Raw genomic sequence first — 21,884 nt, forward strand, 5'->3', positions numbered from 1 at the left:
ATGGTGGCAATGGGTCACGTTCATGCTGTGGAATGGTGATTCTGGGCCCGGGAAACAAGCACGAACTGGTGGGACCACATAGTGCTGCAGGTCTGGGATGAATCACAGTGGCTGCGAAACTTCAGGATGCGTAAGGGCACTTTCCTTGAACTCTGTGACTTGCTGTCCTCTGCCCTGAAGCGCCAGGACACCCGGATGCGAGCAGCCCTGAGTGTGCAGAAGCGAGTGGCCACAGCCCTCTGGAAACTTGCAACGCCAGACAGCTACCGGTCAGTAGCGAACCACTTTGGCGTGGGCAAATCTACCATGGGGGTTGCTGTGATGCAAGTAGCCCACGCAATCGTTGACCTACTGCTCTCAAAGGTAGTGACCCTGGGAAACATCCAGGTCATCATAGATGGCTTCGCCGTGATGGGATTCCCAAACTGCGGTGGGGCTATAGATGGGACTCACATCCCTATCCTGGGACCAGCACACCAGGCCAGCCAATATATTAACAGAAAGGGCTACTTTTCAATGGTGCTGCAAGCACTGGTGGACCATAGGGGACGTTTTACCAACATCAACGTTGGGTGGCCGGGCAAGGTTCATGACGCGCGTGTTTTCAGGAACTCTTGTCTGTTTAGATGCCTGCAGGAAGGTAGTTTCTTCCCGGACCACAAAATAACTGTTGGGGATGTGGAGATGCCTACAGTGATCCTCGGGACCCAGCCTACCCGCTAATGCCCTGGCTCATGAAGCCCTATATAGGCACCCTGGACAGTGACAAAGAACTCTTCAACTACCGGCTGAGCAAGTGCAGAATGGTGGTGGAGTGTGCTTTCGGACGTCTCAAGGGGAGATGGAGGAGCTTACTGACTCGCTCGGATCTCAGCAAAACCAATATCCCCATTGTTATTGCAGCTTGCTGTGTGCTCCACAATCTCTGTGAGAGCAAGGGGGAGACCTTTATGGCGGGATGGGAGGTTGAGGCAAATCGCCTGGCTGCTGATTACGCTCAGCCAGACACCCGTGCCATTAGAAGAGACCAGCGGGAAGCGCTGTGCATCCGAGAGGCTTTGAAAGCTAGGTTCCTCAGAGAGCAGGATAACCTATGACTGTCCAGTCTCTTTACAGAGAAGCTGAACCTGCCCCTGTTTCAGTTACTATTGACTTTTTTCAGCGGTTACATACCCCGTTCAACAGGTTTCCCCCCTTCCAACAGACGTTTAAAAATAAAGTTATTGGAACACTGTTAATTCACAAAGTTTTCTTTACTAACGAATTCGCGTTAAAGGGTTCAAACAGGGACGCAGACTGTGGTGGGTACGGTGTGCAGTGATGTACAGACCGCTTCTACACTCGAGGAATGACAGGCTCCTGCTCCTACAGCGGTCACTGGGGGGATGACGGTTACAGGAGGGTGTGCAGGAAGGGGTGGGTTTGCAGGAAGGGGTGAGGGGTGTGTGGGAAGGGTGAGTAGGTGTAGGGGGATGAGGGCTCTGGCTGGGGCTCAGGGCATCGGAGACGCTCATGGCTAGGGTGGAAAGGCATGGTAAGGGCAGCCTGACCTTGCCATTTCTGGATGCCAGGCGCTCGGACCCTGGGGCAACATACACCTCCCAGACTGACCTGGGGCAGCAGACACCTCCCAGAGTGACCTGGGTGCCTAGTGACTGCACTCTGTGTGTGACCTGCTGTTGATCCTGCCCCCATGTCTGTACCCTGCTAATGGTGGCTGTCCTATGCAATTAACAAACCCCTCCCCCCCTTCACACAAAGTCTTCTGCAAAGAAACATGACAGAAAAATGAATTAACAGCAAACTATTTTTAATACTCAACTACACAGTTGGGGGATGAAACTGGGATTTGGGATTGGGTGAGCCCGGAAGGGAAGCAATTCTCAAACTTTAGGGAATGAGAGCTGTTTGGTACATGAGCGCTCTGCTGGGGTGGAGTGACAGTTTTCACGGCCCCTAGTGCCCCTCCTTCTTGTTATTTTGGGTGAGAGGTGGACAGGACTTTGTGGCGGGGGAGGGCGGTTGCAGATACAGTGCAGGGGGGCTCTCTCCTCCTGCCTGCGGTCCTGCAGAACATCCACAAGGTGCCGGAGCGTGTCCGTTTGCTCCCTCATTAGGCCAAGCAGCGTTTGAGTCGACTGCTGGTCTTCCTGCCGCCACCTGTCCTCCCGTTTGCTGTGTGAGCACTGGTACTGAGAGAGGGTCTCCCTCCACTGGCTCTGCTGGGCCGCCCCGGTTCTGGAGCAGGCCATCAGTTCAGCGAACATCTCGTCCCGAGTCTTTTTCTTTCGCTGCCTAATCTGCGCCAGCCTCTGTGAGGGGGATGCCGGGGCAGGTCGGGAAACAGCCGCAGCTGTGTGATGGGAAAAAGGAAGTGATTTCCTTGCAAAGATACATGTTTGCGAACACTGAACACAGTCTAGTCTGTCTCTGTGAACAAGACCATACACGGCACCTATCTCATGCGCTCTCAGGACAAGTTCGAATTTTCGGCATTCGCTTTCATTGCCTGGGGTCTTTCACTGGAGATCAGACAAGTGGGGCAGGACAGCAGAATCCGTGTAGCAGCCAGGCCTGGTAAGCCGTAAACTTTAGGCTGCTTAAAAGTTAATGTATAGCTGTGCCCTCCTGCTGCAGGCAATCTGGAAAGCATAAAGTCTGACCCTGTTCCAGCCACTCGCGGCTGTCCCCGGGAAAGATCCCTGTATGCTTTCCCTCTGCAGCCTCCACCACCTGGCTGTTAAACGACGGTCATTGTTATGCAAAGGAAAAGTCAAGCATTCACAATAGTAACATTACAGTAATTAGATGCAGCAGTCGCTGAGCGAGAGCACCCTGAGGCGGGTCACTAGGAGAGACAGAGAGCGCATGCTGCGTGAATCCCTGACAGACCAGGGCCCTATGCTGCCATGCTCGTCGAGGCAATGCTCCCACGGTACCTGAGGATGGCCTGGCGCAGAAGAGTGTGCTTCCACGGAGCACCCAATAAGGCACCTCTCCCCAGGAACCTCCTGCGGAGGCTTTTCGAGTACCTCTACGAGAGCTTCGTGGAATTCTCCCAAGAGGATTTCTGTTCTATCCCTATATGTATTGACCTTCTTTTCATGTAGTTTTTATTCCTGTTTTTTTAAAAAATAAATGTTTACATGTTTATAGCACTTACCGACTGATCCTTCCCCTGATTCAGAGTCCGGGTTAACGGCCGGGGAGGGTTGGTAGGGGATCTCTGTGAGGCTGATGAAGAGATCCTGGCTGTCGAGGAAATCAGTATTGTAAGCGCTGTCGCCTGCCTCGTCCTCCACAAACCCTTCCTCATCTTCCCCATCCGCGAACATCGCCGAGAAACTGCCCGTCGACACTATCCCATCCTCAGAGTCCACGGTCACTGGTGGGGCAGTGGTGGCAGACCCACTGAGAATGGCATGCAGTGCCTCGTAGAAGCGGCATGTCTGGGGCTGGGCTCCAGAGCGTCCATTTGCCGCTTTGATTTTTTGGTAGCATTGTCTCAGGTCCTTGACTTTCACGCGGCACTGCGTTGCATCCCGGCTGTATCCTCTGAGTGCCATGGCTTTGGAGACCTTCTCGTAGGTCTTTGCATTCCGTTTTTTGGAGCGCAGCTCCGAAAGCACAGACTGATCGCCCCACACAGCGATCAGATCCAAGACTTCCCGGTCAGTCCATGCTGGGGCCCTCTTTCTACTCTGAGATTGCATGGACCCCTCTGCTGGAGAGCTCTGTATCATTGCCGGTGCTGCTGAGCTCGCCCCGATGTCCAACCAGGAATTGAGATTCAAACTGGCCAGACAGGAAAAGGAATTCAAATTTTCCCGGGGCTTTTCCTGTATGGCTGGTCAGAACATCTGAGCTCGGACTGCTGTCCAGAGCGTCCACACAGTGGTGCACTGTGGGATAGCTCCTGGAACTACTAAGGTCGATTTCCGTCCACACATAGGCTAACTCGACATAGCCATGTCGAATTTAGCGCTACTCCCCTCGTCGGGGTGGAGTACCGAATTTGAACTAAAGAGCCCTCTAGGTCGAACTAATTAGCTTCTTGGTGTGGATGGTTGCACGGTTAAATCGAATTAACGCTGCTAAATTCGACATAAACTCCTAGTGTAGACCAGGCCTCAGTGTGTGTGGAGGGAGGGGGACTGGATTTGATTGTGTTGGTGATGCCATAGGACATCTCCACTGGCTGTCCACTGTCCAGGTAAATGTTAAGTATCCCATGACAATTCCAAATATTGTGGGAGATAACCTACTATCCTGGCTAATGTTTCTACCTCTTAGCAAAGCAAGTTTAATAGCCACAGTTAATAATAATCATCTCTACAATCAATGGACTGTACCAGGGGTTGGCAACCTCTGGCACGCGGCTCGCCAGGGTAAGAACCCTGGGGGGCCGGACCAGTTTGTTTACCTGCTGTGTTGGCAGGTTCAGAGGACCGCGGCTCCCACTGGCTGCAGTTTGCCATCCGAGGCCAATGGGGTCGGCGGGAAGCGGCGCCAGCGAGGGTTCCTTTAGTGTACTTTTACTGCACTAGTGGTTGTTATTGTTTTAAACCTTTCCCTGTACAGTTCAGTTGCCCTTGCTATTTGGACCTGAAGAAGAGCTCTGTGGAAGCTCAAAAGCTTGTCTCTTGAACCACAGAAGTTGGTCTAATAAAAGATATTACCTCATCCACTTGGTCTTGTAATTTGGAGGCATTTCTCGAGTGTGAGATCTGCTTTTCCAACCAACTTTTCGGTAAGATGGAATCACGTGTCCCACAAATGATCCTGTATCTTTAAAGTTTCCAAAGTTGCATATGGATGTCAGAATTGTCAACTTTGTAACAGACAAACATAACAAAGATAAACATAGATAAACATAACAAAGTCCATCTACTGCTTCTTGGTTTCAGGTAAAAAAAAACCAGTAACTCTCTACTGTTTCATTCTGCCTGGAGTCACTGTACTCATCAAACATCTTTACAGTGTTTTGGAAATTATTCCTGGCAACAGCATCTCACTCACTTCTCATCCTTTTTTTTTCAATGAAGTAGTAAAAAAGTTTTATCTTCATTTTCTCATCCTTATCCCCTATAATCAGTTCTGTATAGAGACTCAACTCTTGCTTTTACTGTTTCCATAGCTCTGCAAGGTGTTTTTTGTCTGGAAAGCTAGCATTTCCAGTCATCTGAGTCCCTTCATGCTGCCTGTTTGCTCTGATTCTAGCTGCTGCTTTGTTTTCCTGTTAGTAGTATAAGGGCCCTACCATCAATCAAACCCTAACCCCGCCCCTAACCCCGCCCCTTGACCCCTGTAGCCCCTCCCACCTGTCACCGGAAGTCCCACCCTCTGGGGGTATTACTTCCGGGGTCAAGATGGCCACATGACCGGAAGTGAGGTGGGTCATGTGACCCCTCTAAGAACTCCTCCCACCCCCCTCTACCAATCAGGAGGGGTTTCGTCCCGGAAGGACCACCCCCCAGAAGAGATTTGCCCAATCAGGGTGACTTCCGGGGCGGGTGACCGGAAGCGAAGTGGGTCATGTGACCCCTCTAAGAACTCCTCCCACCCCCCTCTACCAATCAGGAGGGGTTTCGTCCCGGAAGGACCACCCCGAGAAGAGATTTGCCCAATCAGGGTGACTTCCGGGGGTGGCCACATGACCGGAAGCGAGGTGTGTCATGTGACCCCTCTAAGAACTCCTCCCACCCCCCTCTACCAATCAGGAGGGGTTTCGTCCCGGAAGGACCACCCCGAGAGGAAATTTTGCCCAATGAGGGTGACTTCTGGGTTGGGGTGAGCGGGCCGGAAGTGGGTCGTGTGACCCCTCTAAGAACTCCTCCCACCCCCCTCTACCAATCAGGAGGGGTTTCATCCCGGAAGGACCACCCCGAGAGGAAATTTTGCCCAATGAGGGTGACTTCTGGGTTGGGGTGAGCGGGCCGGAAGTGGGTCGTGTGACCCCTCTAAGAACTCCTCCCACCACCCTCTACCAATCAGGAGGCGTTTTGTCCCGACAGGACCACCCCGAGAGGAGATTTTGACCAATCGGGGTGACCCCTCTAAGAGCTCCTCCCAAGGCCCTCCGCCAATCCGAGTGCAGCACCATTACCCCATAAGTCCCAGCGCCGGACAGAGGAGGCCATTTCTTTCCAAGCACACGTGTTTTAGAAAAGCGTGGAAAGGCTGCCGAGAGGAAACATGGACTCCTTCACCACCCCCGTCAGAACTTCGGACTTTGTTTTAGACCCAAGCACCATACTTATGTGGCGCAGGCGCTACGTCAGCGACAGTTCTGAGGAGGAGGAGGGAGTGACCGAGGGGAGCCCTTTGGCCCAGCCGTTGATGGATACGTCGGAACCCAAACCCGACACCCTCGTGAGGCACCCCGAGGAGCCTGATGGCCTCTCTTTGTCCACCCCCTCAGAGCCTGATCGCCGGAGGAGTCACCGGTGGACAAGGCAAACGGAAAAGACAGCGCTCAGGTAAATGAATGATTAAGAAACGACAGTAGAAGAGGAGGTAATGAGGCTAGGAATGGGGTTTGTGTAAAAAATTAAAGAAAACCAACCAAGCAGTTGGTGTACTTATACTGTTTCTTTTTCTGAAAATCTCTCAACAGCTCGACGATGCCTTTCTAGACGCCTTAAAGAACCTGCGTATCAGTAACCCGGTGGGAGTAAATAGATCGAACATCAGCTGTTTTTGCTCATGTCCTTTTCACAGATTTTAAGCCAAAAAAAAAAAAAGGACAAAATGGAAGAATGAACCAGCTCAGACTTACCAGGGGGTGATGGCGTCCATTTTACAGCCGTCTGTAAAAACAAAACAAAACAAAAAGATTATGTTAAACCAGTCAATTAATAAAATTTTTATTTAAATGTGTCAATATGAGCATGCGTGTCCATTTTTCATACTTGTGGTAGTAAAAGAATGAACCAGCTCAGACTTACCAGGGGGGTGATGGTGGCCATTTTACAGGCGTCTGTAAAAACAAAATGGAAGAATCAATCAGCTCAGACTTACCAGGGGTGATGGCGTCCATTTTACAGCCGTCTGTAAAAACAAAATGGAAGAATGAACCAGCTCAGACTTACCAGGGGTGATGGCGTCCATTTTACAGCCGTCTGTAAAAACAAAATGGAAGAATCAACTAGCTCAGACTTACCAGGGGGTGATGGCGTCCATGTTACAGCCGTCTGTAAAAACAAAATGGAAGAATGAACCAGCTCAGACTTACCGTGGGGGTTATGGCGTCCATTTTACAGCTGTCTGTAAAAACAAAACAAACAAACAAAAAAAAGATTATGTTAAACCAAGCAATTAATAAAATTTATTTAAATGTGTCAATATGAGCGTGTCCATTTCCATACTTGTGGTAGTAAAAGACGGTACCAGTAGCAGTCATGTCTACGCTGACGGCTCTTTTAAAGAAAATATATTACAATCCCAGGGAAGTTGGGAGCTTTGGCGGAGTGAACCCTCTTTTTCGAGAGGCTAGAAAGCATAGTAAAACTTTAAATAGAAGACAAGTAACAGCTTGGCTTTCAGACCAGGATGCTTACACTTTACACAAACCGGCTCGAATACATTTTAAAAGAAACAAGACCATTGTTTCAGATGTGGATGCGCAGTGGCAGGCAGATTTGGTGGATATGCACCGGTTCTCCAAACACAACGGCGGTTTTAAGTACATCTTAACAGTGATAGACATTCTATCCAAATATGCCTGGGCCTTAGGCCTAAAAGACAAGACTGGTGGTGAAGTATCCAAGGCCTTTAAAGCTATTTTCAGCGAAGGTCGCGTGCCTCAAAAATTACAAACCGATCGGGGGAAAGAATTTTTAAACAAACCTTTAAGTGGATTGTTAAAGCGGCATGGGGTTCACCATTTTGTTACTAATAATGAAGTCAAAGCAGGGGTTGTGGAGCGATTTAACAGAACTTTAAAAACTAGGATGTGGAGATATTTTACAGCCCATAACACCTTTCGCTACATTGACGTCTTACCTGACTTTATAAAGAGTTACAACCAGAGCTTTCACAGAACTATACGCACCAGACCCTTGATGTTAACCCTTCAAATTCTCTGAAGGTATGGAAAACGGTTTACGGAGATGGTTTTAAAATAAACGGGTTGTTGCCCCTTTTAGAAAAGGTGACCACGTGAGACTATCTAAAACCAAAGGCGCTTTTGAAAAGGTTATGAACAGATGTTTACCGATGAGATATTCATAGTGGATGAAGCCTTAACCAGGAGCCAAAGACCTGTCTACCGATTAAAAGATTATGAGGGTGAGGTAGTGACTGGATCTTTTACCCTGAAGAATTACAAAAGTAAACCCCAAACGAGACAGGATTTACAGGATTGAAAAAATTCTAGCGGAGAAAGGAAAAGGGAGAAAAACAGCTACTGGTGAAATGGTTGGGTTGGCCTGATAAGTTTAACAGCTGGGTGGAAGCTTCTCAGCTCTGTGACATTTAGACACGAAACAGAAAAAAATCCTCCTGCAAAAGACAGAGAAGAAAAAATTAATAATGAGCGATGGCGGGTTTTACATCACTTTGCCCAGCAATGCCAGCTCTGCAGTTTTTCCCAAAACACCATCTCGAACTTTACAATACGGCTAATTAAGCCCTTGGATCTCCCTGGTGCCTGGGAGGTGGGGTTAGTGGAAATACAATACCCGCACAGCTGGAATACTATCAATGAAGACACCCTTTGAAATCACCTTTGGAGATACGACGTGGAATTTTATCCTACGACGAGGTTATTACTCGACCATACCTGAATTACTGGAGCATATGAACAGCGCCGTGGCTCGTCACCCGGACCACCTGAGGTGGTCATGAACTACGACCCTGTGGGCAGAAAAGTGAGACTTAAATCTACCAATGTTATGTACGGGTTTTCTACTGGCGGGAGCTAGCTAACATTCTGGGTTTGGGCCCCAAACGCAACGTCCAAAAATTTTCCTTCTCGGCAGACATCACAGGGGTTTTAACTCCTTGTATCTGTACACGGATATCGAGAGTACCAGTTTGTGGGGACTTTTCTGTTCCCTGTTACGCTGCCCCTGTCCGAGGAAGGAACAATGAGTTTGTTACCATCACCTACGATAAACCTCATTACGTCCCTGTCAGTAAACACCACATCGACACCATTACCATTGAAATAAAGACAGATCAGAACAGAGGCGTTTCATTTCGCTTTGGCAAGGTGATCGTCAAGCTGCATTTGCGACCGCGGAGAGAGCGAGGTTTCTAAAAAGAAAAAAAGCAAAACACTATTATGGCGATCGTAAAAAATTATGGTGACCCCACCATCTACAGGAACTATTACAAAGCCCAGGCTGGATATGCCCTTCCTGGATATCATGGGGCCCCCGTGATGTACGGGGCTGGTGTGGGTGGAATATTTCGTAGCCTCTTTCGAAAAGCTGTACCGCTTTTGAGGAGAGGGCTAGAGATTATTAAACCCCACGTAAAAACTGCCGCTCAAAACATAGCTAAAGACGTGGTAGGTCATGTCTCCCGGGCTGTTCTGGAGAAGGTGGGGAATACAGCTTCACAGGAAGGAGCGGGGCTGATGTACATTAAAAGGAGGAAGAGAAAGAGAAATACGTCATACCCGCGACGCACAGGTCCCCCGAAACCCTTTAAAAGAAGGGCTTTGACACGCAGGGCCAGCCATAAACGAAAGTCCAAGAGGAAGCCTGGGCAAAAGAGGAGACGCGCGCTGCCTGCTAAAAGAGACATATTTTAATCGATATGGCTTTTGTTCACTGCGGGTCTGAAGAGTGCGCCAAATCTGAACTAGACTTGTTTCAAATAGCCCCTACGCAGACCAGCATCGAAAAAAGCATTTACATTGAGGTGCCACCTCTATCGGCCGTTACGGAGTCTGCCCCCATTGACTTTTTTATAGCAGGGAATGGCATAGATTATATGGATTTAAACAACACGCTGCTTTACCTGTGTTGCAAGATTGTAAAAGGAGACGGAACCGAACTTGCCGCGGACGCCGAAGTGGGCCTGGTGAATTACCCTGTGGCCTCTATTTTCAGCCAGTTGGATGTTACTCTGGGAGACCGCCTTGTAAGCCAAAGCAACAATTGTTATCCTTACAGGGCCTTTATAGAATCAGTGCTCAATTACAGCGATGACACCCTCGCCACGCAATTTTCTGCCGGTCTGTTTTACAAAGACACTGCTGGACAACATGAAAAAACAGAGTTGGATGGAAGGAATCTAGGGTTTGTGAGGCGTGCAAAGCTGACGGCTGAAAGCAGAACGGTAGAGCTGCTGGGCCATCTACACAGTGACCTGTTTTTTCAAGAAAAACTTTTGTTAAACGGAGTGGATGTGAAAATTAAACTGACGCGCAGTAAAGACGCTTTCTGTTTAATGGGCAGCGCGGCTGAAGGCTTTAAACTGCGCATTGTATCAGCGTCCCTTGGTGTGAAGAAAGTACGGGTGGCCCCGGGTGTCCGTCTGGGGCCCGCGGAGGCCCTGCTTGCCTCTAATGCTAAATACCCGTGGACCGTGTGGGAATGAAAGTGTTTAGCATCCTGCGGGCAGCAGGGTCAGTAACCAGGAGAACCTGTTTTTGGGACAGTTACCCAAAATGCTCGTCCTAGGGTTTGTGGATAACGATGCCTTTAGCGGAAGTTACACTAAAAATCCCTTTCATTTTAAACATTACGATATAAATTTTGTGGCCTTGTATGTGGATGGTGAACAGGTACCGACCAAGCCTCTGCAACCGGACTTGAGGCAGGACGCTGCGTGAGAGAATACATGAATCTGGTACAGACAGCTGGTAAACACATGAAAGATCGTTCTTTGTTAATTGACCGGGAGGAGTTTGCACAGGGTTACACCTTGTTTGCCTTTGACCTGTCTCCCGACCAGGAATGTGCAGATCATTATTCCCTAATTAAAACTGGGAACCTGAGAGCAGAAATACGTTTTGGAAAGGCTTTGACAGTCACCGTTAATATGATCGTGTATGGGGTTTTTGACAATGTCATAGAGATAAATCAGAGAAGAAACGTTCTGTTTGACTACATGTGAACATGGACACCGTGCAGCTCTCACGTGTCTTATCAACGGATCCTTACGAAAAAGAATTTCTTAGATGTGTTCCTTGTGATTGGCTCCTGGAGGCAAGCTGTCTCAGAGACCCCTAGGTTTGGTGGTGAACACGCATCCGCACAACCAACCGGTGAACATTGGCTCGCCCTGTATCTGGCGGAGCGTAACCGTGGAGAGTTTTTTGACTCATATGGGCAACCCCCGAACAGCGTGTTGTTTCCTAAAAGCATTATGAAATTTTTAAACAAAAATGCCACAGACCTGGTGTTTCACAATAGACAATTACAAGACCCCCGCTCCGTCGCCTGTGGCTATCACTGCGTGTTTTTCTTACATCATCGTAGCAAGGGTTTATCTTTTGAACGGCTTTTAAAATTGTATTCTAATGACTTAGTGCAAAATGACCGGATGGTAATGAATTTTGTAAAGAGTAAATTTAAATTCTTGGGCATGCCTAGCCTTGCTCAAAACATGTTTCAACAAGCCCAGACGTGTGTATCTTGTAATGATTTTTATAGCCGTGTTACCCAATAAAACACCCCAAGTGTGGGGTTTAAAGAAATTGATGTTTGGTGGGTTTTTTTTTTGTTTTTTTAAATGACCAATTGAGAAAAATTACACAGATTTTTTTTTAAAAAGTATAGAAATGTTTTATTTAAAGCAAAACATTACAAATTTTAAAAATTTTAGAATGTGAAAAAAAAAACATTACACACTGAGCCACTGGGCTCTTTTAGCCAATTTTTTTTTTTTTTTATAGGGCAAAAAAGGGGTCACGGATTCTTGATCCGCCCCGGTGTCAGCGGTCGAGGCCTTGAGGCGTTCCAAAAGGTCTCTGTTGGCCGCATTGCCCATGACGGAAGAGGGTACGTTCAGTTCCGCCATGGCATTCATAAACACATCCCATCCTTTAGGTACACGTTTGCTAGGTACAGAGCGCGTTTGGGTGACGGCCCTGACTAAGTCAAGCATGTTAGAACCATTAACCACAGAGCCTTTGTACACAAAAGACCCTTTATCGTCCCATGAAGAGAGATTTTTATCCTGGCCCAGTTTATTTAGCAATACTATTGCATTTTTTTTAAAACGCTTATTCACGTTATCCAGCACCTCCTGAGCAACAGAGTCTGAGTTCTTTGGTGTTTCTGGGGGTTTGGCAGTTACGCTTTGTTCCTGTTCCGGTAGAAACAGACTTATTTTCCCTTTATCCGCATCGCTTTGCTTCACGTACGTTAGGTACCTTTGAAGCACGGCGCTGTAAAGTTTAGCCTTTTCGTATTCGGCCAGGTCAGTTCTTTGAAGAACAGACTTCATTTCAGCGTCCAGTAAGCGAGTCGCTGTTGTTCTGATATTTTCCTCTGCCGGAGGGGGAGCCCTTAATTGCTCCAACTGGTGGCTGGGCACCAGGTACATTTTTTCTGCATACTCCATTATCGATTAGTTAAAAGCCCTGTTATCAGAGGGATAGCAAAACTTAACAGAGGCCCGATAAACCCCCCAGACTGCTTTACCAGAAGCTTTTTTCTTTTAAGCGAACGCTCTTATTACACAAAGTTTTTATAAGCGTCGTTTCTTTTTAACACACGCACTTGATTCTGTGTCAAAGGTACGTTTCCTTTTAAGGTATTGAACGCTATTTCTGAAATGGCTGCTACTAGATCGTCAGAGGCCGAACACAGTATAGCCCTCCTTTGCTGCGGGGACGATTTGCTAAGTAATTTTAAAAGGCCCAGGTTTCTCTTCACGCAGCTAGACATGTTTTCAGTCAGCAGCCCCAGCTGTTAAAAAGGGGCCTGCCGATAAGTCATCTCTTTTTATACCCAGCTGCTGTTTTTTTTAAAGTATAAACCACCGGCCAGTCTGGAGGGAAAAGACCGGTTCTTAGTCTATAAGCTTCTGGTGTGGAAGCATTTAAATCCACCACCAGGTAGCCATAAGGTCTTTTGGTAGCATCCTCAAAAGCTTCTAGAAAGAATTGAGCTTTGCCGGGTACATTTGCCGAGCGAGCGTGGTGATTTGTAATTTGTCCCTGGGGTTTTTGAACAGAACCATGTACTTTGTGTTTAGGTTAATCGTGCGACTCTTTTTTCCCTGACAAAATACGTTCTGAACTATATACATAATGCTCAGGTTTCTGTGATGCACGTACTTGGTAAAAGCTTTTTCAATTTCATCGCTTTCACAAGCAGAGTTCATCAGATCGTCTATGATAATCATATTTACTTTATTAGTAGGAAACAAACCATCATCATCCAAAGCATCAGGCAACCCCTCCACAAAATTGATAAAGGGATATTTACAGAGCAGTTCTTTATACAGAGGTTGCCAACAACTGTAACACCACGATATTCTCAGGCATAACAGACAGTGTTTGTTTGGCATTATCCAACACATTTTTATAAAGTAACTTTTTCCAGTTGCTAGGCCCGCTAGAATTGCAGAAAGGGTGTTTCCACCTCGTATCCATTTTTTTTCAAAAGCCGTAGGGTAGGGTTTTAAAATCTTTTCCTAGTACCCTCTTGTTATAAACCACTTTTTGAGTTTTTAAGGGTTTTGTTTCTATTTGCCACTGTTTTTGTTTCTTACAATAGAGGGCTGCTGCACCTCTATTTTTTCAGTGTTTTCTTGCAGACCCGTGCAGTAGTCCAGATCTAGATCTTTCAAACTGCCAAAGTTGATCTTTTCACAATTTGCTACGTTTAGGGTAATACCTTTGACTTTCATACAGGCCTTTCCTCCAGACAGCTTATACCCGTATGTTTTGGGCCTGCCGACACAAACTCGGTGATGTGTTGATCTGGTGGGATCTCGCTTGAGGTCCCTAAATAATCCCCAGAGGGGGATTCCAGGCACCCTCCCTTTTCACAAAAATCACCGAGTCTGTGTCGTGGTACAGGCACCGCTCTTGCAAACCGTCTAGGAGGCTGTATAATTCTAAGCGGGCATAAGCGGTGGTAAAACAGGCTATGAAAACATTGGTATTGCCAGAGACCGTGTACCGTTCTTTTGCATGCTTCCAAGACACGCCGCGCTGTTTCATCATCGATAAACTCGCAGGATGAAACCTCGTAATTGGGGGAAAATAGGTACTGCCAGAGTTCATCAGGGTCTCTCACGATGCTGGTGTTGGGTAGGTTGGTTCTTTGGCCGAATTTACCCCACAGAGAATTTAAAAACAGTTTAGCGATTTGGCGTTTAGCAGGGTTTGATCTGATTTCGTGTTGGCGTAAATGCACGCCTTCTTTCTGGTAGAAATCGCTAATGTACTTATTTTGTTTTTCCTCATTTGTGCACCAGCTGGGATACCCTGAAGCCTCTTGTTTCTGGCGGAGGTGTAATTTTATGTACTCTGAAAAGAGTTTATCAGATTTTTTATTAAAATGCCAGATTTCGTAGATTTTAGCCACCACGTACCCCTTTGCTATAGCCGCGTTCAATTCCACCGTGCACCAAGTCCCCAGGATGGCCCGCTCCTCGTCAGTATGGGTGCATGTCTCCCGTTGCTCGGTTTCAGCACAGGTTTGGCATAGCGGGAACATAAGCTTGCCACCCACTCTGACAGGTAACAATGGGAAAAAGAGGCCTCGTGGGGGGTAAACTTTAACTTTTGCAATTCCAAAATAATTTGCCAGGGGTCCAAATTTGTCATAAACTATATCGGGGTGTCCGATAGGGTATTCTTTGGTTTTGTTTACAAAAGGGTACAGGCTGGTAAAATCATAATAGTGAATTTCTTCTCCGGGGTTAGGCTTGTAATACAGACGGATAGCGTTTGTCCTCCCCCCAAAAAGAGCATCCCTAGGCACAAGAGGCTGTGGTAACTGGGCTCGGTTTAAAAAGTCTGCCAACTCCCTGTCTGTTTCTTTCATTACCTCCCACTCATGCTCCCAAAGAGTCCTCACTACAAAACCCTGTTGTTTTAGAAAGTCAGCCTTGAGCTGCGTCTTGTAATAAAGAAACCCAAAAGATGTCCCTGTCATAGGATTTTGTGTTTTTTCACAATAACAGGTGACACAGCCGTGGAAAAAACATCCATTAAACTCAAAGGCTGTGCGTACCCCATCAACATCGGCATAACCGTCTAAAAAGTAGGGGCCTACCTGTAGTTCCCCACCCTGTAAAGCATGCCGTATCTGTATATTTTCTTTGTGAGAGGTATACAACAGCCACTGAATAGATGGGGTTGAATATCTCTTTTTCTGCCTGTGATAGTTGTCTGGAGGGAGAAGAGCTACCGTCTTAGGCTCCAAAAACATAAACCTGTACATAGCCATGCAAACGGATGCCAGTGTTATGTACTGGAATGGATCTATGCACAGTTTTATCTCGGTGAATTTACCAGGTTCTCTCTCTACTACATTTCCCTTCTCCGTCATTTTCATAATCTCTCCTCTGTATAGGATACAAGCCTGTCTCAAAATTTTGACATCCTGCTGACAGTAATACGCGAGCTCTTTCTGCAAGTCAAACACCTCAGAACTGTGGTCCTGATACCAGTCGAGAAACTCTGCTTTTTCTCCGGGCATCATGCTTTCTACACCATAGTGTGCCACACCGGGCATAGGCCCCACATAATTTTGATTTTCTAAAGTGTTAAAAAAATGGGGAAAATACCCTTTGCACCCTTCAAACCCCATTGCCTGCGGTAGCTTGCTAAGCTTCATGGGCAAGAAGTTTAAAGAGTCTATAAAACGAATCCCCAGGGCCTTCACTTCCACGCACATTAGTTTACTACCCTGAGTAATCAGTTCTATGCACATCTTTTCCTTCAGTAACTGCCTAACGATGAAATACATCATAACCTTTGGAATTGTGCGCTAGGAACGTGTAGTCCCGAAACTCTTTGCCGATAAAGGTCTTAACAAAGACAGACAGACACTCATCGCCCTTAAATTCCCAGGATTTTTCGGGCTTTAAGGACGTAGCAAAAATGTAATTGGGAGTGTGCACCCCAGTCTCCTGCATGCATTCGAAATCATAAAAGATATACTTTTCTGAGGATTCAGGCTTTCTAAGGCTATCCATAAAGCAAAAGTGACTGTCTACATCACCAACGATCGAACCCTGACACTGCTTACATCGTCTCCCTTTACACTTATGCCGCTTGTTCACGTAAGACTGACACTTATCACATAAAGTTTTAGACAGGCATTCAACTTGGTTTTTTGACGCACAGTCGACATGTCTGTCTAAACACTCTTTGGATCGACAATACAGTCTACAGCTAGGACACCGCAGCTGCACGCCCACGCTGTCTGAGCACGTTACACTCAAGCAGAGGCGGCAACGATACCTGCAAGAGTGGTCGTGACTGTACACCGTATGGCAAAACTCACAATAATTTTTCGCTCCGAACAACTTTTTCACATCCAGAACTCCATAGTAATGCTCATCGTGCAACAGGATGAAATAAGTCTTGGGGTACGCTAGGCCTCCTGTTTTGAAAAAGCCCCAGCCACCTTTTTCCGTATACAGCACCACCTGTATGTTCACTCCTAAATGCTGTTCAAACTTTGCTACGTCACTCAACAGAACCTTTTTTTGATCTGACCACCCCAGTTGCTCATGCAACTTTCTCGCCTCCGCTAACAATTTCGCGTCCGTAGGTTTACGATCGGACATGACGGCCAAAAGGCCACCATAAACACAGATTGGTACCGGCGTAAGTCAGGTCTACCAAACACTGTCTTTTTTTATGAATAATTTGACTACTCAGAATAGAATTTAAAACTCTACGAGCACCCCCACCCCTGTTTTTTACAACTGTCACAACAAGGCGCAATGTCCCATCGAGATGCAACTCTCTATTGCTCTGTAGCAGCTTTGAGGTGTGATTTAAGAAATCCTCAGCAGATAGCTCATCCCTAGTTCTTCTGACTGAAAACAAAGCGTTAGCTAAATTACGGCTCTCTAAACGTAACTGAACGTAATCATCAGGGCCTACCCTACCATTAATGTCATCGAGGACCGACTGTATTCCCCGGTGTATGGCTTCAACAACCTGCTGAGCTGAATTTATTTGCTCAAGGTTGACAAAACGAAATTCCTCACAATATACCGACCCCCCGAATCTAAGTAATTCACGTTGCCAACTTCTCACTCTTTCCATATACACCTCTGCATTTTCGGGGTTACTTGGGGGTTCCTCTACAGGATCGTTAGCGACATCTTCTACATCAGATGCTATTTGAGGGTCATTGGGAGAGGAACGGGGGCCATCTAGAGAGCCCTCTGGGGAATTTACTAAACCAGAGTCTGATTCCATCTCCCCATTTTCAGAGAAGCCAGTCTGAGAGCCTCCAGTAGGAGGCATCTCTTTTTGTTTTTTTTTCCTCATGAACTCTTTAGCCCTTTTTAAAAGTTTTACAACCACCCTGGCCTGGAACTTTTGGCAGCCATCTGTTTATCCCCCAAGCGCTGTCCCCCCTTTTGTTTACACATGAGCTGGTGTGAACCCTGGAGGGTGCCCCTTTTACCCAGGCCCCTTTCCACGACTAGTCATGCCTGCTTAGAGACACCCTTTCCAACCCTCCTGTCTTTCAGCATTGCTCTGAACAAAGAATCATATTTTTCCCAAGTCTTTCTAGAAGGCCGTTCTTTTAGACTCCCCAAGGATACAGCATCCATCACTTTTCTGATGGAAGCATCAAACTCTTCCCAAACACTAGAACTCGGGGGAGCTGCGGCGAGCTTATGGTTTTGGGAGAATGTTTTGTCAGTGCTCGGTGTTTTATTCACAACCCCTAGAGCGCATGCTCCGGGTTTGTGAACGTGGGCATTTTCACTCACAGTTTTCTCAGGGCTTGGTGTGGCTGTGGCCGCTGAGGAACTGGAATCGTGTTTGTGTGGTTGCAGCACCTCGGCATTGCAGAAGCTTCTAGTCCATGGTTTTTTATATGGAGCCCATACACTACATGCTCCAGGTCTGCGCACCTTCAGAACCCCTAGAGTGCGTGCTCTGGGGTTGTGAACGTGGGCATTTTCGCTCACAGTTTCCTCAGGGCTTGGTGTGGCGGTGACCGCTGAGGAACTGGAGTTGTGTTTGTGTGGTGGTTTTTTACCAGAGTCTTTTGTTTTGTCCTTGGGTTTCACGTATATGAGATCTGGGCTGTTTTGCGTTGTTAAAGGTCTCAAAGCAGATTCCTGGTTCTTTAGTGGTTCTGGAGGAGGTGTCCTTGTCCTTGTAGCGCTGACAACAGCATTTTCAGAAAGGTTGCCCCTGCCTATGAGGGAGAAAAAAAACCATAACATTTTACAAAAAACTGAACTTTACCATCTACTCTCTCACCCATACCTATGTATTTACTTAAAATACAAAAGCTCATAGAACAACTAAACCAATAAGCAAAGTATATTTACAGGGCTTCATGCATCCTTCAGTCACTGATGCTGGTGAATTTTCCTTTTCAGCCGTCTCCTTCCTTTTTCTTTTGAGTTTGTTTTCCCTCTGGTCTAAGGATTTCTCATGTTTTGACTGTACTGTGAGCAAACACATAAAACCATCTTGTAAAACTTAAAAATTATATATTTCATTCAGTAGGGTGTTTTTCTATTTTAAAAAAATCATAGCTTTACCACAAAATAATCCATTTTTGGCCCTACAACAAACAATTTTTAAAAACATCTTATTTTGCAAAATAAAAACCAAAACTGCTTTTTAAAAAAAAATCCATTATGTACAGTAAAAAACCAAATACTTTTTTAAAAAACCTATGCCCCAGCTTTATAACACACACACCAAATCATGCTTGCAGCCACACACACTTTTTTCAAAAAGCCACATGTTACTTTTCAAACAAACAAGAAAAAAAAAAAACCATGCATTTAAAAACCCATGTGTGTTTGGGCCTTCCCCCTCCTCAAACCCCACATTATGTACAGTAAAAACCAAATACTTTTTAAAAAACCTATGCCCCAGCTTTATAACACACACACACCAAATCATGCTTGCAGCCACACACACTTTTTTCAAAAAGCCACATGTTACTTTTCAAACAAACAAGAAAAAAAAAAAAACCATGCATTTAAAAACCCATGTGTGTTTGGGCCTTCCCCATAAACCCCCCACATTATGTACAGTAAAAAACCAAATACTTTTTAAAAAACCTATGCCCCAGCTTTATAACACACCAAATCATGCTTGCAGCCACACACACTTTTTTCAAAAAGCCACATGTTACTTTTCAAACAAACAAGAAAAAAAAAAAAAACCATGCATTTAAAAACCCATGTGTGTTTGGGCCTTCCCCATAAACCCCCCCCACATTATGTACAGTAAAAAAACCAAATACTTTTTAAAAAACCTATGCCCCAGCTTTATAACACACACACACACCAAATCATGCTTGCAGCCACACACACTTTTTCAAAAAGCCACATGTTACTTTTCAAACAAACAAGAAAAAAAAAACCATGCATTTAAAAACCCATGTGTGTTTGGGCCTTCCCCATAAACCCCCCACATTATGTACAGTAAAAAACCAAATACTTTTTAAAAAACCTATGCCCCAGCTTTATAACACACCAAATCATGCTTGCAGCCACACACACTTTTTTCAAAAAGCCACATGTTACTTTTCAAACAAACAAGAAAAAAAAAAAACCATGCATTTAAAAACCCATGTGTGTTTGGGCCTTCCCCATAAACCCCCCCCACATTATGTACAGTAAAAAACCAAATACTTTTTAAAAAACCTATGCCCCAGCTTTATAACACACACACACACCAAATCATGCTTGCAGCCACACACACTTTTTCAAAAAGCCACATGTTACTTTTCAAACAAACAAGAAAAAAAAAACCATGCATTTAAAAACCCATGTGTGTTTGGGCCTTCCCCATAAACCCCCCACATTATGTACAGTAAAAAACCAAATACTTTTTAAAAAACCTATGCCCCAGCTTTATAACACACCAAATCATGCTTGCAGCCACACACACTTTTTTCAAAAAGCCACATGTTACTTTTCAAACAAACAAGAAAAAACACACACCATGCATTTAAAAACCCATGTGTGTTTGGGCCTTCCCCATAAACCCCCCACATTATGTACAGTAAAAAACCAAATACTTTTTAAAAAACCTATGCCCCAGCTTTATAACACACCAAATCATGCTTGCAGCCACACACACTTTTTTCAAAAAGCCACATGTTACTTTTCAAACAAACAAGAAAAAAGCCCCAAACCATGCATTTAAAAGGCAGTTGCAAAAAAAAAAAAAGTTACCTTTTACTATGGGATAAAGTGTTGCAGGGACATGATTGTTCTGTTCCCCCCCATGTGTGCCTTCAGGTTATAGAGCAAGCAGAAACATGTTAGTATTACCACCAAATCCCTATACAACCTGGGTAATACTTTTCTTTTTTTTTTTAACAGTATTAAGCACAACTATAGTTAAAATGGTTTTTACCTTGGCCTGGTTCCATGCTAAACAGATCCACCCCTGAAATACATACAGGCACCATTATTTACTAAGACAGCCTGGGCAAAAAGTGGCTTTATAGTTTCAGAGTTAAAGGCACAAGGTCTTACCTCTTTTTGAGTCCAGCAGCTCTCCAAGAAGGTTTTCTGTTAAAAAGGACAAACTCCAGCACAGCTAAGATTTTTATAGCCTCTCATGCCCATTGTTTTTCAAATAGTTGCTAAAAGGTTAATTTAATCAACACAGGTAAACTGCAACACACCCTTTTGTGAGCTGGGTTGTGGGGGTGAGGGTTGTGTATGCTTAAATCCATTCATTTCAACAGAGCCTGGATAGCTCAGTGGTTTGAGTAATGGTTTGGTAAACCCAGGGTTGTAAGTTCAATCCTTGATCTGGGGTAAAAATGAATATTTGGTCCTGCTAGTAAAAAGGCAGGTCTTATGAGATAAGTATATCTCCATATTAACTGTATTATACTCAAACATGTCTGAACTAGTCCTGGCTCTATTTTTTTTTTTTATTGTAAGCACATTTTTTTTTTTTTTTTTTAAGGATATTTCCCCCCCTCCCACAACATACATTTCACACACAAGCACAAAAACACAAAAGCTAATTCTCACAAACTATTTTATTTTAAAAAGACATACAACTCCTTCAAAACAAACCAAGATGCTTCATTAAAACTTAAGGGCAAAAGGCCTTCTAACAAAACACAATAATCACAACCCCCTTTTTTTTAAATTTACAGCTACCAAGTATTATATCGCATGTTTGCCTCCTCACCATTCTCTAACTTAAGCCTTTTAGATTTCTTACAAATAGTCTTTTTCTTAAGCAGGGTTATGTAACTTTTTGTGCGATCTAGACGATCAATATACCGTTGTAAGCAGGCATCTTCCGGCTTGGTCATTTTCTTTAAAACACGGTCAGGGTCTTCACTAAATTGCACAGCATTTATCAAAGTCACCCCTTGTGCTAAATGTTCTTGGGTTAGGTACAGACATTGCATAGCATAACCTGTGGCAATAACAGTGTTTAATAAGCTTTCCAAACACAGCTCAGCACACAGGGCCCGGAGCTTGCAGTTTATATCCACTGAAGTCCAAGTCACACAGTCATGGTGTCGTTGGGCTGGCGCATCTATGACACAGCCCTCACAATCTTCAAAAAGCTTTTCCCTAAGGCAATGTTTAAGAACAGCATAAACAGCAACGCGTACAATAGTCCGCATAACTTTTTTACGCTCATGACGTGGCACTGGCTCGGATAGTTCTATGCCAAGCCTCCTCCTAAATTCCTCAAACCCATCATCCTCGGAGCCCTCTTCAACAATTTGTATTGGTGTTGAGCAAAAACATGGTGGGCCCGG

General features: G+C 45.5%; 1 protein-coding gene across 3 annotated transcripts; it reads right to left on the reverse strand.

Moving 5' to 3' along the window:
• Window positions 1-7,206: 7,206 nt before the first annotated feature.
• Window positions 7,207-20,724, reverse strand: LOC120384327. 3 transcript variants are annotated; one of them, XM_039503056.1, is made up of 5 exons: window positions 20,504-20,702; window positions 20,320-20,379; window positions 18,451-18,570; window positions 17,881-18,314; window positions 7,207-7,266 (listed from the first exon to the last, which is right to left on the reverse strand). In XM_039503056.1, the coding sequence occupies exons 1-5, from the start codon at window positions 20,556-20,558 to the stop codon at window positions 7,243-7,245; spliced, it is 693 nt and encodes a 230-aa protein (XP_039358990.1). In that variant the 5' UTR covers window positions 20,559-20,702; the 3' UTR covers window positions 7,207-7,242. The 3 variants fall into 3 exon arrangements, with proteins under 3 accessions (XP_039358990.1, XP_039358929.1, XP_039358842.1); XM_039502995.1 differs by lacking the exon at window positions 7,207-7,266 and having other exon boundaries at window positions 17,505-18,314; window positions 20,504-20,536; window positions 20,626-20,724; XM_039502908.1 differs by lacking the exon at window positions 7,207-7,266 and having other exon boundaries at window positions 17,505-18,314.
• Window positions 20,725-21,884: the final 1,160 nt, after the last annotated feature.

Source organism: Mauremys reevesii, linkage group 1 (assembly GCF_016161935.1).
Source record: "Mauremys reevesii isolate NIE-2019 linkage group 1, ASM1616193v1, whole genome shotgun sequence".
Taxonomy (NCBI): Eukaryota; Metazoa; Chordata; order Testudines; family Geoemydidae; genus Mauremys; species Mauremys reevesii.

Coding starts and splice junctions, on each gene's coding strand:
- LOC120384327 (XM_039502908.1), bottom strand. CDS start 20,558: ATGGTGCCTGTATGTATTTCAGGGGTGGATCTGTTTAGCATGGAACCA. Junction 18,571..20,319: donor ACTTTATCCCATAGTAAAAG/GTAACTTTTTTT, acceptor GTTTGCTCACAG/TACAGTCAAAACATGAGAAA. Junction 18,315..18,450: donor TGAAGGATGCATGAAGCCCT/GTAAATATACTT, acceptor TCTCCCTCATAG/GCAGGGGCAACCTTTCTGAA.